The sequence below is a fragment of the Taurulus bubalis genome, assembly GCF_910589615.1.
Source record: "Taurulus bubalis genome assembly, chromosome: 1".
NCBI lineage: Eukaryota > Metazoa > Chordata > Actinopteri > Perciformes > Cottidae > Taurulus > Taurulus bubalis.
This window is the reverse complement of record NC_136589.1, coordinates 21,824,610-21,841,083: the sequence shown is the minus strand read 5'-3', so window position 1 is coordinate 21,841,083 and position 16,474 is coordinate 21,824,610. Positions and strand designations below refer to the sequence as shown.

Sequence of the window (16,474 nt, the reverse complement as noted above, 5' to 3'; positions counted from 1 at the left end):
GGGGTTTCGTCTTTTTCCAAATATCAATATATTTTCCATTAAGTGCTACTCTTGCTGCTTGATAGTGACTTTGGTGTGTATAAAAAAGCAGCAGGTCAACATTAAAAACACATTCAGTTCGACTGATCCACAGTCATTTTCTCACTTACTACTCTATTCCTCCTGTCTCTAGCTTTGTTTGCTGGATACAACCATCTGCTGTTCACTCCTCCAGCGATGTGTCCATCCGTTGCGCTAGTAAGCGAAGACGACATCGTACGTCATCTGATGTCCATTGTCCCATGCATACAGTTTCTTGTCGAGCGGGCAGTAAGCCAGCTGGGAGGTGTGCGCGTGCACGTTGGTGAACGCTAGACTCGGCACGATGTGCGTGAGCGTGTGTGTGTCAAAGGCGTAGGTCACGTTGGCGTAGTGCTGCTCCATGCTGTTCACTGCGTAGAGCACGCCGCACACCAGGAAGCTGTTCCCGTAGCGGCCGCGCCGAAGACCTGTGCGGAAGCTCTGTATCGGCTGCAGGTCCCGGTGGCGGAGGTGGATGAGCAGGGTTACTTCCTGATGGAAGCCCTCTGTGTCCAGAGCGGGGTAAAGCAGCCACAGGCCAGACTCATCAACCGCAAACTCCAACTGAAAAATATAGACATTGCTGTAAGTTTTAGAAAATAAAATACAATCATTTAATGTTTTTAACATCTATAATCAGTATTTTTAGACCAATGATGTAAACTACTTGTAAAAGGTTGCGCTCAAGGTGATGAACCAACAAATAAAGTATCACCCAACTCTGCAGTACCCCACAGCTGTACACTCCCAAAAGAGTTTTTCCAGAAGGGCTAAAGTTCTACCAGAACCCATTTCATCCAGATTTGTAAAAGGTCTGAATTCATGTTTTGTCAGTTCTCTCCACAAGTGCTAAATGTATGCTAAGTGTAAAATGCTTGTTTTCTGAATGTTTGGAGAGTTTGGATCGGTTGATTTGTTAGTGCTAGGCTTTACTTACATTGTAGCAGCTCAATCAACACTCAAAATACCGTCATATAGTCGTAAATACGGCAGTTTTGTTTAAATTGATTGTACCATATGGTTTATACACTACAGTTATACACATAGTTTCATCCGGTCTCTACTAATATCAGGTATTGTAGAGTTCTGGGCGAATTTCCCCTCTCTGCATTGACTTTGTATGTTATATACTGGCGCGAAGAATTTGCGTTGCATTTGGTGTGAACACGAGGTTGCAAAGTTTATGAATATAAACCCCTGAGAGCATTCTGGGAATAACCATTACAACATAGAGCTAATGAGAGGTTCTACGGAAACCACTTCTAAGGATAACACTTAATCTGCTCAGCACCAAATGACAGAATACAAAGTTAGCAACTAGCCGGTAAACAAAGAACAGCATTTATCAACTGATTTCAGTCTAAGGAGTAGGTTGAGACCAAAACTGAGCTAAAGGACAGGGGATATTGGGCATATGTTCATCAGGTGGACAGAAACTCCCCTAGCTTCAATCACTGATGTTAAAAACCACAAACAAGCCAGAAATCTAGGTGTAGTTATGGATTCAGACCTCAACCTGAACAGCCATATCAAGACAATTACAAAATCAGCCTACTATCACCTGAAGAATATATCAAGGGTTAGAGGACTTATGTCTCAACAGGATTTGGAGAAACTTGTCCATGCATTTATCTTCAGTAGACTTGACTACTGTAACGGTGTGTTCACAGGCCTCTGTAAAAAGTCAATCAGGAAGCTGCAGCGGATTCAGAACGCTGCAGCTCGAGTCCTCACTAAGACCAGGAAAGTGGATCACATCACTCCAGTTCGGAGGTCTTTGCACTGGCTCCCTGTCAAACAAACAATTCACTTTAAAATCCTGCTGCTGGTTTATAAAGCACTGAATGGTTTAGGGCCTAAGTATGTTTGTGATCTGCTGTTACCTTATGAACCATCCCGACCCCTCAAGTCGTCTGGGACTAGTCTACTTTCTGTTCCAAGAGTCAGAACTAAACATGGAGAAGCAGCGTTTAGCTTTTCTGTTCCACATATCTGGAACCCCTGGCCCCTGAAAGCTGCAGGTCTGCTGAGACCCTCAGCTCCTTTAAATCCACATCGAAGACTTTTCTGTTTGCTGTTGCCTTTAATTGATCCAGATTCAATTCCTGCATCCCACTACTGCATTTTATTTCTTAAACTGCAACTTTTATAAATTTTTATTTAGCTTTTTTGCTTTTTGACTGTTTTAATGTTTTCTTAACTGTTTTAAATCCTGTCTTCTCTGCATTATGTTTTGATGCTTTTAATAGTTTATGTAAAGCACTTTGAATCGCCTTGTTGTTGAAATGTGCTATATAAATAAACTTGCCTTGCCTTGCCTATAAATGAATAATAATGGAACTCTAAAACAGCTGGATGTGTTAATAAGTTATTTGCTTTGGTTCTCCTTATCAACTTAAAGTGTATGATATGTCAGTGTTGTGTTCACAGCTTGTTTCTGCTACCCCCAACTGGCCAAAAACTATTGTTTTAGCATGTTTTCTTCACGAAAAGTTCCATATTTTTGGAAATATGCTTAATTGCTTTTTTTCTGTGAGTCAGATGAGAAGATCAATATGTCTGTGCACTGAACTGGAATCTGGACATTGTTTTCCTAGCGTTGCATAAAAACTGGAAGCAGGGGGTCGTATTGTTGTATCTCATAACCCATTGTGACCCAAGCCCTCATTTTAGGATTAGTTATGTGGTGCATGTAGTTTTTTTGTGTTGATAGTCTTATTGTTACAGTGAGGTTTCCACATTTGGAACCATTGGGGCTATACAGTAATTAAACTAAAACCTGCGCTCACCAGCTGTAACCTACGCACGCCATGAACAGGGAAGAGAACTACAGCAGTTGTTTCTACTCCTCGCCATTTAACCTTTTCAACTCTCATGATTTGTAGTGTTTTTGTTCCCCTCGCTGACCTTTTATGACCCTTTTAAAGTGTCCCGAGTGTATATTCCACTAGTAAATCATCGTGCAGTGTTTCTCGTACAGTTAAATCCCAGTTACCACACCCACACAAAGTACACCATGGGTCTTACTTCACTTTGTGTCCTCTGAGCTTGCTCCTCCAGTATAGCATCATGCAGTGTGGTCCAGGCAGCGACATATCTGTGTCTCAGGTCATATCTGATGACGTCCCTGCTGAAGGCACGGTTGTAGTAGAAAGCTCCATTGAACACGACGTGGCCGGTTCCAGTGAAGCTGTAGGGCAGCTTGTATGAATTACTTGCTTGACCTGAGCAGGAGGCACACACAGAAAACATACATGCAACTGGTCAGAAACACAATTCATAGCATGACCTTTGGGACAAGTGTAACCATGACTGCATATCAAGGTGTGATCCACTCATCCAGCATCTATTAAAAGTCCTTTTGTCTTTTTACAGCTGTCACATCTAGACTGTATTACAAGTGGACGTCCTGGTGACGTCATTAATTGGTTTGTGGACTGACGTTTTGAAGCCTTAAATTCTGCATTTGCCAGAAGTGACACTAGAGGTGGAGCAAAGTACAACAAGAGTTAAACATTTTTAGGTGGCAAAACTGTTACGCTTAACTTTCATGAACTGAAAACACGATGTGAAAGGGTTATATTTCTAAAACGAAAACATGGAAAACTCCCAGACCAGAAATGCTGTAGTCGCGACCTGTCCATCATAAGGTAACCCCGCCCTAAAGCATACGCTGCTTTATGGTCTATTTGGCTCTAAATGGACCATAATTTACGAAATGAACATCATGCTGTATTGAATAAGACTTCAAACTAGAGATTGAGACATAAACTCATGTTTACAAAGTTTACTGAGGGAATAAATCAAGAGAGTAGAGTCATTTTCTCATAGACTTTCTCATAGACTATACAACCAGAGGAGTCGCCCCCTGATGGACATTAGAGAAAATGCAGATTAAAGGCACTTCCTTGGCTTCACTTTCCAGACCCGGACGTTGTCGCTTGCCTTCCAAACACATAGTAACACACACACTCCTATACCTGATTTGAAGGTGTCCAGGTCTCGAAACTCTAAGAGGGTGTTGCCATAGTGTCCATTAGTAAGGTAGATGACGTTGCCATGGCCGCGCCCATCTCTCATCCAGGCTCCGTCACTCAAGCCATAAGAGTTCTGCTGAACCGGTTCAGAGATGCTGGCTACTGTGTCCTTACACACTGCTGAAGAACACACACGAAAGGTAACACTATGAATCCAGACTCTGCTCTAATGTGATTAGTATTTGTCACAATATGTGCTCTCTCTATCGGATAAAGTACAGTACTACATGTATCTCTACCAGGCTTTTTTGTGGTCTTTGGTTGGTCAACAGGGCTCTCCGTCCAGCTGAGTCGACTTTTGGATCCCGACTGAGAGTCTGGCATGGGGGACTTATCAATGGGTGGACCTGTACTGGCATCTGAGAGTGAGGTGGTATGCTGATTGACGTGCGGGGTAGCCCAAAGAGTAATTGAAGTCTGTTGGGAAGTAGTTGTCGGTTTGGTTGCCATTTGTTTTTGAGATGTTTGTGGGTTGTTCGTGGTTAAATCAGTCATTAGTTTGATGGTAGTGGGAACTGGTTTGGTTGTAGTTGTGGTTTGTTGAGTGGTGGTTGTCAGTTTGGTCGTTGTTGGTGGTAAGTCAGTGGTTGATTTATTCTTTGGAGTGATGGTGGTGGGAACTGGTTTGGTCGTAGTTGTGGTTTGTTGGGTGGTGGTCAGGGGAGCAGTTGGTTGCTGGGTGGTTGCAGGTCTGCTCCGTCTCTTTGATAGTTCCTCAAAGGCTAGCTGTGGGCTAACGTTGGTTGAAGGTTCTGGACTCTTGATGGGGGAAGTCTTGGTAGGTGGGAGTGACTCATGAATCAGTAAATCTACTGAAGCATTTGCAGTTTGAGTTGCTGTAAAAGAAGTAAAAAGAAAAATAGAAGTGAGGACATTTTGTGTTGAATTATTATTTATTTCCATCTGCCAGCTAGAGCTGAACACTATAAAGGCTTTTTAATTTAAATTGTGCGGCGGTCACATCTTCTTTCTGTTCCAGATATTGCCATGTTAATGTTAAAAGTTTTGCAATGAACTGTATTTTTCAGAAGATCATTTTGTTGAATGAGATTGCCAAGAACTAAAGCCTTCCAGTAGGACGGTATGCTCGACTTACTACTTTTTACTCTCCCTTTATTGTCCTCCTCTTTGTAGCTCTCTCCCCCGGCCTTGTAAAAGGTCACGCCCCTGATGACCACGCCATTCTTGTCTGTGATAGGCTGCTTTGTCTCGGTCTTGTCTTTGATTGGCTTTTGAGTCCCTGTCTTGTTCCTGGTCGGCTGCTCCAGTCCATCTCGCTGCTGGTCCTTCTTTGGCGGACCATCGGAACTCTTCTGCAACAGAACCAGCACATTACTGTCTCATTTATAAAGAATACAGGATTTGCAGGTGAGATCATATCTCTGCTTCTGATATGTTAGACCTCAGATTTTCAGACGGTCCATACCTGCTTGTTGCCGTAAGCAGCAGCTCCACTTTTCTGTCCTCCTCGCTCTAAATCATTCCCTTTCTTTTTCTTCTGCTGGGCCTTCCTCTCCTTCTCCTTTTCTTTTGCTCTTTCCTTCACGCGTTCTTTCTCTCTTGTTCTCTCAGTAAAGTTACGGGAAGCCTGGAGCGCGCACACACACACACAAACATAAGCAAATGAGTGCAGAAATACAACAAATCCAGAACTTTACGAGACGTTTTCTGCTGTTTTTTCTATTCCACGTACAATGACACCAGTTGCCAAAATACAAACAAATATAGCAAAACAACTTTTGACTTTACCAATATTAATCAGTTTCTTTTCTAGTATACACAGTATATTGTATTGTAAAACCCAACAGTAGGTTTCTCCTGAGTTTACCAGACATCTCCAAAGTACACCGATTGTCCGATTTACGACATGAGGGCGTGAGGAATAGCTTTAGTCGTAAATGCTGTGAAGGTAAAAGTATAGAAGAAAACATGCATTTCTTCTGACCCTCTTGAGGTGTGTGCTGGTGACAAAGCAGCAGAACAGGAGTTGGTCCGACCCCAACTCTTCGTCACCACGGTGGACCAATCATATTCTCTCTCTCTCTCTCTCTCTCTCTCTCTCTCTCTCTCTCTGAGAGGAAGCAGCATGGTGGAGAGCTGAGCGGCGTGTTGCAGAGAGTTACGTCGGTGTTCGATAAAGGTTTTTCCCGTGCTGGGAAGGCACGGGAAAGTTATTTCACAGGTGAAGAAGATCTCCTCGGGGTTCAAATCACTGTTATTAAAGCATGTGGTGTTGCATAGGAAGCAGCTCCTCATGATTTTAACTGACAGGAGCAAAGACCTCGACGTTGTGGTCAAAGTCAGGGTGGAGGAGTTTGATTACACAATGTTTGCAACCTCAGGGGTCACAAGATGCTTTGGTTTCAGGAGGGAGGGACACCAGGCCAGGGCGTGTGGCGGGGCGGGGAAGAGACCAGTATTCTCTTTGGCCGTAGCTTCTGGCCGTTTATTTCCATCCCAACAAAATCCTAACAACATTCCCTTCCTGGTACCCTTTAATCCCCCCTGTGTATTCGATAGCCTAGATCCCCTACATGCCTCCCCCCAGAATTCACCTAATCCCCAAAATTTCTCGGGGCCCGAACCAATTTGACCAGCCCGACTCCGGGTCTCTGGGGCCGCAGGCGGGACCCCTGTTGAAGGACCCCTCCGAGTCTTGTTGTTGGGAGGGCACGAGGCCGCCCACGTTCAGCCAACCCTACTGGCTGGTCCAGGTCCAGATGCGCCGGTTTAAGGCGGTCCACTGAAACGTACTCCAGCCGGCCGCCCATGTCAATCTTACAGGTTTTCTCTCCGGTCTCCAGCACGCGAAACGGCCCGACGTAGGGGGGTTGGAAGGTTCCCCGGTGGCAGTCCTGGTGAACAAACACTTGAGGCTGGACGGGACATACGACTGTGGCAGGCCGTGCTGTGTTGATCTTCTGAGTGTTTCCCGCTGCTTGATTGCCGACCAAGGGTCGGTGACTTCGGGGATAAACTCCCCTGGGACCCGCAGGGGCTGTCCATAAACCAGCTCGGCTGACGAAGCCTGCAGATCGTCCATGGGGGCTGTCCTCAGGCCCAAAATGACCCACAGAAGTCTGTCAACCCAACCACTGTCTTTGAGGCTGGCCCGGAGAGCAGATTTCATGGAGCAATGGAACCGCTCGCATAAACCATTAGCCTGCGGGTGGTAGGCAGTAGTGCGATGGAGCTTCACCCCCAGGCTTCCTGCCACTGCATTCCACAGCTCTGACATAACTGTGGGCCTCGGTCCGAGGAGATGTCAGCTGGGGCTCCGAACCGGGCGACCCAGGTCGAAATGAAAGCCCGAGCCACCTCGTCCGCCGTTGTTGACGGAACAACGACGGAACAGCTTCTGGTCAGCGAGTGGTTCGGTCTACCATTGTGAGGAGATGTGTGAAACTCCGGGATGGGGGCAAGGGTCCGACTAAGTCCACATTCACGTGATCAAACCTCCTCTCTTCGTTACTCGCTACAAAATCAAATCTATCTTTATAAAAAAAAAAAATACATCCGGGACAGTGGTGGAACACAGACTCCACCAAGCAGGTTTTGCGAATCACAATATTATGCATTTTCCCTCTACATCCTCTAGTCCAGCGCTCCCAAACCTTTATTGCGTCACGGACCAGTTACATGAAGACAATATTGTCGTGGACCGGGTCCGACCTCGGGGAGAAGGGAGACAACGACACCCGACATGCGCTCGTTATGTCCAGTCTTCATAATTCTCAAAGTTCTGACCCTTTGCTTTTTTATTAAAAGCATGTACTTGTACTTTTACTTTCAATACTTAAGTACATTTTATATCAGAAAAATACTTTTGATACTTAAGTACAGAAAATATCAGATACTTTAAGACTTTTACTCAAGTAGTATTTTAACTTTTGACTTTTACTTTTACTGGAGTAATTTTCCAGTAAGGTATCTTTACTTTTACTCAAGTACAACTTTTGGGTACTTAATACACCACTGATGGTAGTAACACAGGCCGGTAGATCCCTGCTGCTGGCTCGCTGCTGCGGCGACGACTGTCGTCTCCCCCGGCAGCCATGCCGTGGCTTGAGCCGGACTCAGCGCCGCCGTGAAGCTCTGTTGGCCAGCCAGAAAAAACTTATCCCCCTCCTCGGCCAACTCCCGACAGTCGGTGATCGCGGTGTTGGCCAAAGCGGCCCGCACCTGCAGCGGTAGCTGCTGCAAAAAGAGTTCCATGAACAGAAAGTCTGGCTTGTGTCTTCCTAGCAGAGCTAGCATTTTGTCCATTAGCTCCGACGGCTTGCTGTCGCCGAGGCCGTTCAGCGAAAGGAACCGTCGAGCCCGCTCAGGGTCAGACAGCCCGAACCTTTTCAACAGCTGGGTTTTCAAAACAACCTACTTGTCCCTTTCTGGTGGATCTTCCAGAATGCTCACCACCCTGCCTGCCGTTGAACTGCTGAGGGCCGCCACAACATAGCAATACTTTGTAGCGTCCGCTGTAATGTCTTTTAGGGCGAACTGCGCTTCCGTTTGGGAAAACCACACAGATGATTGCGTCTCCCAAAACTCCGGCAGTTTGAGTGAAACCGCGTCCGGAATCGTCCAAGAGAGATCAGGGTCACAAATGTAGGAGCGTGGAAACGAACAACGAGGCGAGGCTCTTAAAGGGGCCCCGCGTATTCGATAGCCTAGATCCCCTACAGTATGATGTTTTGTTTGTTACTTTTTATTTATTTAATGATGAGTCTTCTGAATATCAGCACGCTGAATGTGAATGGGGCCAGGGATCCGGTAAAGAGGTCTCCGGTGTACCAGCTGATAAAACGGGAAAAAGGACTGACGTGATGTTTCTGCAAGAGACTCAAGAGCACAACGAGTGGGAGGGTGGGGATCCTCTTCTCAGAGAGCTTTACACCAGAGTCTATGGAGGTGGAGCAGGTGGTGGAGGGCAGGCTGCTGACGTTTTTAAAGTATGAAACTCCTTTTAAATGGAGGAGACTGGAGCCAGCGGCATCACTGCATTGGCTGCTGGAGGGGCCTCTGGACGTGCAGGACAGCGCGACACAAGGGCTCAACAACGTTGGGGATCACCACCCTGAGAAAGATGGTGGATGTAGCTGGTCCGGGTCTAGCAGACGCACCTGCGCTGGCCTCTCTGCTCGGGCTGAAGTCCCTTCGGCAGAGCAGGGGCATCCTGAGCAGTTGGGCCGGGAGGCTAACGAGGGAAGAGGGGAAGATGCTTCAGGAGTATAGCGGAGGTGAGGAGGCACCGGACCCCCCAGACTCCTTTCCGGAGCTGAGATCCGTTCCGGACCTGAGTGGGGTCCCAGGAACACTGCTGAGCGGGGCGGACAGTCATCGAGTGGACTTCTGTACTGCCACGGGGAAGTCCGTGTACGTGCTGTGTGTGAAACTTTTAAACAAAGACAAACTGACCGGGAGGGACACTGTATGGAGGCCGTGTTTTAAACTGAGTGGCAAATAAAGGTCATCTCTCTCTCTCTCTCTCTCTCTCTCTCTCTCTCTCTCTCTCTCTCTCTCTCATAACAACAAGGTGTGCAATGGTAGAATAAACAAACAATTTCAGACTAATTGATTAGTATGATTGCTGAGTGCGATCATGCTAGTTATGGCGATTATAATCCATTAATTAATTAATTATGATTGGAGCTTCAGTCTTTGGCCTCCATTCCAGTCCTGCTGTCATTCTTCCTCAAAAAAGCAAATTTGTTCTAAAGTGAGTTTAGGTTAATTTCTTGGAGACAATCTCCAAGAAATTAATCTAAAACAATTACAGCGGATGATTGTCTCCTGCGCATGCGTTTGTTGTGTGTGCGTGTGTGTGCATGTGTGTGTGTGTGTGTTTGCTCACCTTCTCCATGGTGTCCACCCTGGTGAGCAGCTTCGTGGTGACCGAGTGGAGCTTTAACAAGTCCATTCCGTACAGAGAGCCCTCCAACAGGTCGATGATAGTCGCCAGCTGAAGGGGCAGAACCAGAGGAGTCACACAGACCAAAGGACAGGAAGTGAACAACATTGATTGTTCCTCTGGGAATCGTCTTTACCCAAAGTTCAAACTCTGCAAGAGCATCTTTTGTCCTCAGTAGCCAACAGAAAAACTATTTAAAACGACATGCCTACCTTAATGTCATCTTTGCCGGCCTCCTGGAGCTTCTTGAACCGGTACTCTCCCTCACAAGGGTTGACAGCGGAAGGCGGAGCCATGCACACACACGACTTGCAGTCCGTTCCCTTGGTTACCGTCTCCACGGTGTAGGAATCCTGGGACGGGTCAGACAACGGGTCGCTGTCGTGGATGCGGCTGCAGTCGGAGCGTTTGATTGGCCGGACGATACAGCGGCACACGCAGTCGGACCCCGAAGACACGGTCTTCACTTTGTCGTAGTCGCCCAGCAGCTGGAGGAGAGGACCGTTTGATGTTCTTATAGGCCGCTCAGAAAACTTTGATACACAAACTTTAACGTTTTACTCACCTCTGATATAAATGTATATTTGATCATTTGTGATTGACTAACTAACTAAAAACCGTTGCAGCATGGGTGATGGTGTGCAGCTGCAGCAGTGGTGAGCTGCCTGAGAGGAAGATCCAGGTCTATAACAGACACTTTGGGGTTTGGAGCACTTACAGTTCGGATACATAACACACACACACACACACACACACACACACACACACACACACACACACACACACACACACACACACACACACAGGGGTTCAAAGTAAAATAAAGTACGGGCCTGGTCATCATTTTGGTGGAAATGAGAAAGCGTAATGTTTACAGTTCAAAGGCAACACGTGTCCAAACAAGTGCTTTGTGTTCTCATGTGGTTTTCACTGGATGGAAACTTTTCCTGAGCTCACTGAGTAACCACTGAGATGTGATCTGACACACTGAGAGGGGAATTATGGGCTGGGGTGGAGGCTCTGCCAATGTATTATTGCCCACCCTTATCAGGATTATCGTTTTTTCTTTCGCCCATATACAACTCTTCAACTAAAGTGAATAACACGTTTAAACTGAATCAAAGGAGGCCTCTTTTGTAATGTATAACACATGTGAACTCTTTCCTCTGAGAGTTCCGTGCGTCTGATTTACGCACTGTCATTTTGATTTTGAGTATGCAGTTTGGCGATAAAGGAAACTTGGTCCCACATGCGTCACACCGACCTGGCTAATGATATTCTCCTGGTTATCCAGCTCCTCTTCCAGATGCTTTGCGGTGGGCTGCGGCGCTCTGGCCTCCGCACCCACAGCAGGAGCGGCCCTCGCCAGGGACTCTTTAGCCGCGCGGGGGGCCTCCTTGTCTGGCTCGCCCCGCTCCGCCGCTCCGCTCCCCGGCTTCGTCTCCCGAGAGGGCTGCGAGGCTCTGGCCGCCTCCAGAGCACCAAGTCCGCCCACAGCACAGCAGACGATCAGCAGGGACAGTCTGCGCCACATCTCGCCACACAAGCAGCAGGCAGTGAACAGAGGGCTCCGTGTCTCAAGAAATGATGAGGTAGTGGTTTAAAAAAATAAGTCCGACAGAACAAAGCAACCCGTCCCTTCAGGTCGCGTTAGGCTTTACCAGAGAACAATTGTCCAAAGGTCCTCAAACGCGTCTTAACATCGCTGCTGCAAGTTGAGCCTGGATACAAAAAACTAATTTAACACAGATGGCTCAGTTCAGTTTATTTCGATGGAGTCTGTCAGTGGAAGAATGAATGAAAAATGAGAGAGTTGCGAAGTATAAAACACCGGAGACGAGAGATAGATAGAGAGATCTATTTGGTTCCATGCGACGTGTCGCGAGGTGAGACGGGACATTGACCTCCACACGGACCCGGTCCAAACCAGGACTGGCTGCGTTCCCTCCTGAGAGAGAGCGAGAGAGAGAGCGAGAGAGCGAGAGAAAGAGAGAGAGCGAGAGAGAGAGCGAGCGAGCGAGCGAGAGAGAGAGAGAACGAGAGAGCGAGAGAAAGAGAGAGAGCGAGAGAGAGAGAGAGAGAGGCCGTGGAACAGTCAATAATCCCTTAAAGCTACAGTAGGAGTCTTAATACTTCATAATTCAAGCGACGTTTAAAGGCCCAGTGTGTGAGCTTTAGTGGCACCTAGTGGTGAGTTGCAGATTACAGCCAACTGAACACCCTCCGCTCACACTTCCCTTTGCAAGCTGTTGGAGAACTACGCTTCATATGCAACCTGGTTATACACATCATCTGTATACTTTTTTAATTTTTATTATGTAATATCAGAACCAAATATACCTATATGTGTGTTCATCATGAGGCCATGCATATGACAATCGAAAAATAAAGAGGCATTTATTCTTATTAAACACCCTTTAGTGGACCTTGATTTAGTTACCACCCAGCAACAATAGCACCACCAGTGGTTCCCTTTATTTTTCCCCTTCACTACTATATCATCATCATCATCATCACTATCACCATGCACCTAAACCATTCCCAAACACTGGGTCGGGACCCACTGGTGGGTCAAAGGAGATTTTATTAGGGTCGTCTTTTATATAAATGTAAGCCATGAATGTTTGTATTGTTCTGATAATTGTAACCAACGTATAATATTTAATCTAATATGAAACCGCTGGTGTACATTCTGGTTGATTTATTGACGTGGAAAGGAAAAGATTGACACAGTCCTTTAACTCTCATTTATATTAGATTAGTATTAAACATGTGACAAAGTGATTACAGCTCCTACGGTGTCATTGAAAGGTTATGAATAACTGGAAGGTTACATTTTATGTATCATAAACCATCCCAGGCCTTTTATGGCTTTTACCTGCACTCCAATTAGCAAGTCTTCGGCCGTGCCTTGAGGCCTTAGGCCACCTCCCGTCTCAGGATAGTCCCCAGCCTGGATCCCCCTGGTTCTGAACTTCCGGAAACCCCTGTGAGCCTTCAATAGACCGGTTGAGATCACACTGATGACGTGTGAACCTGTGGGTCCTCGGCTACTTCAGCTGGGACTGGCTGCCTTTTACCTGGAAGCTTTTGTATCATCATTTCACGAAAAAAATAAAAAAAGAAGCCATAAACAATGCAAATGTGGACTTTTTGACCAACACCATGTCGGTGGCTCCATTATATCCTTCACTTGCCTCCTGGACAGAGGTTGACCATATAACACTATTTAATTAAATGCAGCACGCCGTCACAAATCACCATTAGAGACGTATCAAGTCAAACACATGTGGTGTGGCCCCAAAGAGCATTTATTCTGAGTACAGTACAGACCACCTCATGCAAGAGGAGGGGGCTTACACTTCTGGCTCATCTCTCACGTCTACCTCTCAGAATATTCAAAAAGAATAATCCGAAACAAAGCAAGCATTCGTTCTTTTTTTTACATCTTCAGCAAGTAACTAACCCGTTCAACACAAGTTCAACTTCATCCGAGTTAAACACACTGCTTCATATTACCTGCACCCAATCAAATGATCTGCTTTGCAACAATGAATGCAAAGACAAGCATCATCTGTAAATACAGTGAATATCTTCTAGCCCATTACGATACAACACATGTCAAGTCAAAACATGCACAATAAATAGTATTTAGATCGACACATTAAATAAAACCAATGTGCAGTGAGCACAGGCTCGTGGCTGGAGACCTGAGGCTTGTATCATGGAGTGAGATCGGTGGGTTGGGACGCTGGTTCAATTTGGGGGGCATGGCTAGCCAAGACCACGCCCACAATGGTGTACACTTCCAGACAGCAAGTGTACACTTTCTCGAACCCTCGACAGAGATTGTAATGCGTCATCTTTGTTTTAGAGGATATTTGACCTATTGACGTTAAGAGTATTTTTGTAAAACATTTGTTTTTCATCTCTATCGTTTGCGGTTTATTTTAATGTTAACTGTTTTTTTTTATGTAATTTAAACTGCATAAATCCTGGGGTTTCTTCTTGTCCTTTATGAAATAATCTCCCCTTTTCTGTTGATCTGCTGTGATTGGCTTGTAATTAAGAAAGCTGCCTCATTAATGTGAAGGTGCTAAAAACTGGGTTAAGATGAAATCTCTCAGAGGAAACCAACAGCATTCAAGCACTCAGATCTTCAGAGGTCATTGGAGTTAACATTTACAGATCCAAAACTCAAAGGAAACTGTTGCCATTTCAGTGTCTTTTAGCTGAGTTGAAAGGTCAGCATGCAGGAAACAGGAAGTGATCTGTTACTTCTTGCGTGGCACCTTGTCGCCGAGCGGTACTTCATCCATCAGTTTCTGCAGAGGAACACGAAGGGATGTCAGTGTCACTGTATCAAAACTAAATATCATAGATTGAACAGAATGTAGTTTGTACGGTGTGTAATATATATATATTTTAGGGCTGGGCAAAGTTTAAAAAATGTAACTGATTAATCGCAGGGTTTTTCTGTGATTAATTGCATTATGCACCAAATTCAATAATGAATGAAAAACTAATGTATTGCACACTTTTATTTTAAAGTAATGTTATCAGAACAATAAAACAGGCACTCTGGAAGCAACAGCAAGTTAACAACAGTATATAAATCGTTTTTTTTCCTTTCTGAACTGGTACCGGAAGAAACATTTTATTTGATCAGGGAACAGCATAAACAGTCTGTTTAGTAGTAAGGGTCCTTATTAGAGGGACAAGCGACTCCTTTTTTTGTCCATGTTCAAACAGTAATTTAAAAAAAAAAAAAAAGTGAAGCAGCACCCACAGTATCAATATAATGAACTGTGTAAGTAACTCCATATAAAAACGGCTTGTCAATCAATTTTGTTGTTGCATGTTTTTTGTCTGCCATAAGCAAAATGTATCTGGTTTCCTGTTTTGAGATAAGGTGCTTTTATTTTGAAGGTGAAAAAACTAAAATTAATTTATTACCGACACTAATGTAAAATTATGCGCAATATAAATTACTAATGTAAAAAAAACATGTACTATATCAAATGTGTATTATATAAATACACTCTACAGAAAAAAAAAGAAAAAAAAATTAGAAAGTGCAAAAACAAACATTTAACTATTTTCAAATGAACTTAACTAACTTTTAACCATTTTAAACTTTTTAATACTTAACAAATTTAAAGTGAAACAACATACAGAAGCTTATAGAATCACACAACAAAATATAAATTAAAATGTGAAAAAAAAAAAAAAAAATAAATCAGCATCCAGAGTTTTGTCCTTTATTGAAGATTTACATTGAGAAAGACCAAGTGCCTCAGCTTTGAGGGGCTGATCCTGTTTCTTCTCTCCGTAATGATCTGCCCTGTTTTGGAGAAGATTCTCTCTGAGGGGACTGAAGTTGCTACAATGCACAGTCTCCGTGCATCACATGATTGACCAATTAAATGCGGCGAGAGAGCGAGCGAGAGAGAGAAAAAGCAGCTCCCAATCAGGAGCCGGCTCCCGTCGTTCACGTCAAAGAGCCGGCTCTCAGAGCCGTTTCGTTCGCGACCGACACATCAGTAATGACCAGTAGTCTCAGTGAGAGCAACAGGTGGTGCACGTTGTAACGCCGTCACTTTGGTAGTGCGCTCCGTTTTATACAACTTGTGTATTCTCCTGACGAGGGAGCGTCTGGAGGCTCATACGCTGCGTCTGTAGGGATGGGTCTCGTTTTTTTTTTCGATACCGGTGCTAAACCGATACTTTTAAGACGATACCGGTGCCTAAACCGCTACTTTTTTATTGCCAAGGCAGTTTTTTTTTCTTCAAATTATTATAAACAATATATTAACTGATTAAAGTATACTATCTATAAATAAATAAATACATACAAAACACTTGTCTTCAAACTACAGTTTCAAACATTTGAACCTCAAACTATAAACAATATATATTTAAAAAAAGAACAGACACAAGCATCAGGTGGCCTGAGAAACTGTTGGATTTTACAAACTGCAGCTTTACTGGACTACACGTCATCATTAATATCAACTGGGAGAGATTTGTTGCAGCCAGCCGAGGACGGACGTTCAAAAGGTTCTCGGTTGTTGCGATTTTAAGGACGCTGGTGGCTGCATCAATGCTGTGTAACGTTAAGCCCTCCCAACGCAAAAAACAACAACATGCATGATAAAATAATTGTCTGCGTTGATGGCTTGCGGCGTTAACGTGCCCAGCCCTAAATATATATATATATATATATATATATATATATATATATATATATATATATATATATATATATAGAAATCCACAACAATGGTAGTTTCATCTGGTGAAATCGTTGAACTTGAGGCTTCATGACATCAGTCCACAAACGGGTGACATCACGATGACTACGTCTACTTCTTATATACCGCCTGTGGTTACGACCGGATTGTCTCACAAGTTGCCAGTTTAAACTCAGTTAGTAGTTTATATTTAAGCTAATAAAAAGCTAAATGGT

General features: G+C 44.6%; 2 protein-coding genes across 2 annotated transcripts in view; both read right to left on the bottom strand.

Annotated features, from left to right (window-relative positions):
* Nucleotides 1–234: 234 nt before the first annotated feature.
* LOC306745438 (olfactomedin-like protein 2B) lies at nucleotides 235–11,539 on the bottom strand (the record flags this gene model as incomplete). The annotated part of the gene is made up of 9 exons (XM_079228228.1): nucleotides 235–624; nucleotides 3,088–3,284; nucleotides 4,041–4,217; nucleotides 4,337–4,933; nucleotides 5,194–5,410; nucleotides 5,524–5,685; nucleotides 9,949–10,056; nucleotides 10,218–10,493; nucleotides 11,270–11,539. The coding sequence occupies 9 exons, from the start codon at nucleotides 11,537–11,539 to the stop codon at nucleotides 235–237; spliced, it is 2,394 nt and encodes a 797-aa protein (XP_079084354.1).
* A 2,718-nt stretch (nucleotides 11,540–14,257) lies between these two features.
* The window catches only part of rnf31 (ring finger protein 31), a gene marked incomplete at its 5' end in the record, with an annotated part of 32,382 nt that continues 30,165 nt past the window's right edge, over nucleotides 14,258–16,474 (bottom strand). Inside the window, one exon of the mRNA XM_079228108.1 lies at nucleotides 14,258–14,330. Coding sequence (XP_079084234.1) covers nucleotides 14,280–14,330 — 51 coding nt within the window. The 3' untranslated portion in view covers nucleotides 14,258–14,279. The remainder of the gene's footprint in view (nucleotides 14,331–16,474) is intronic.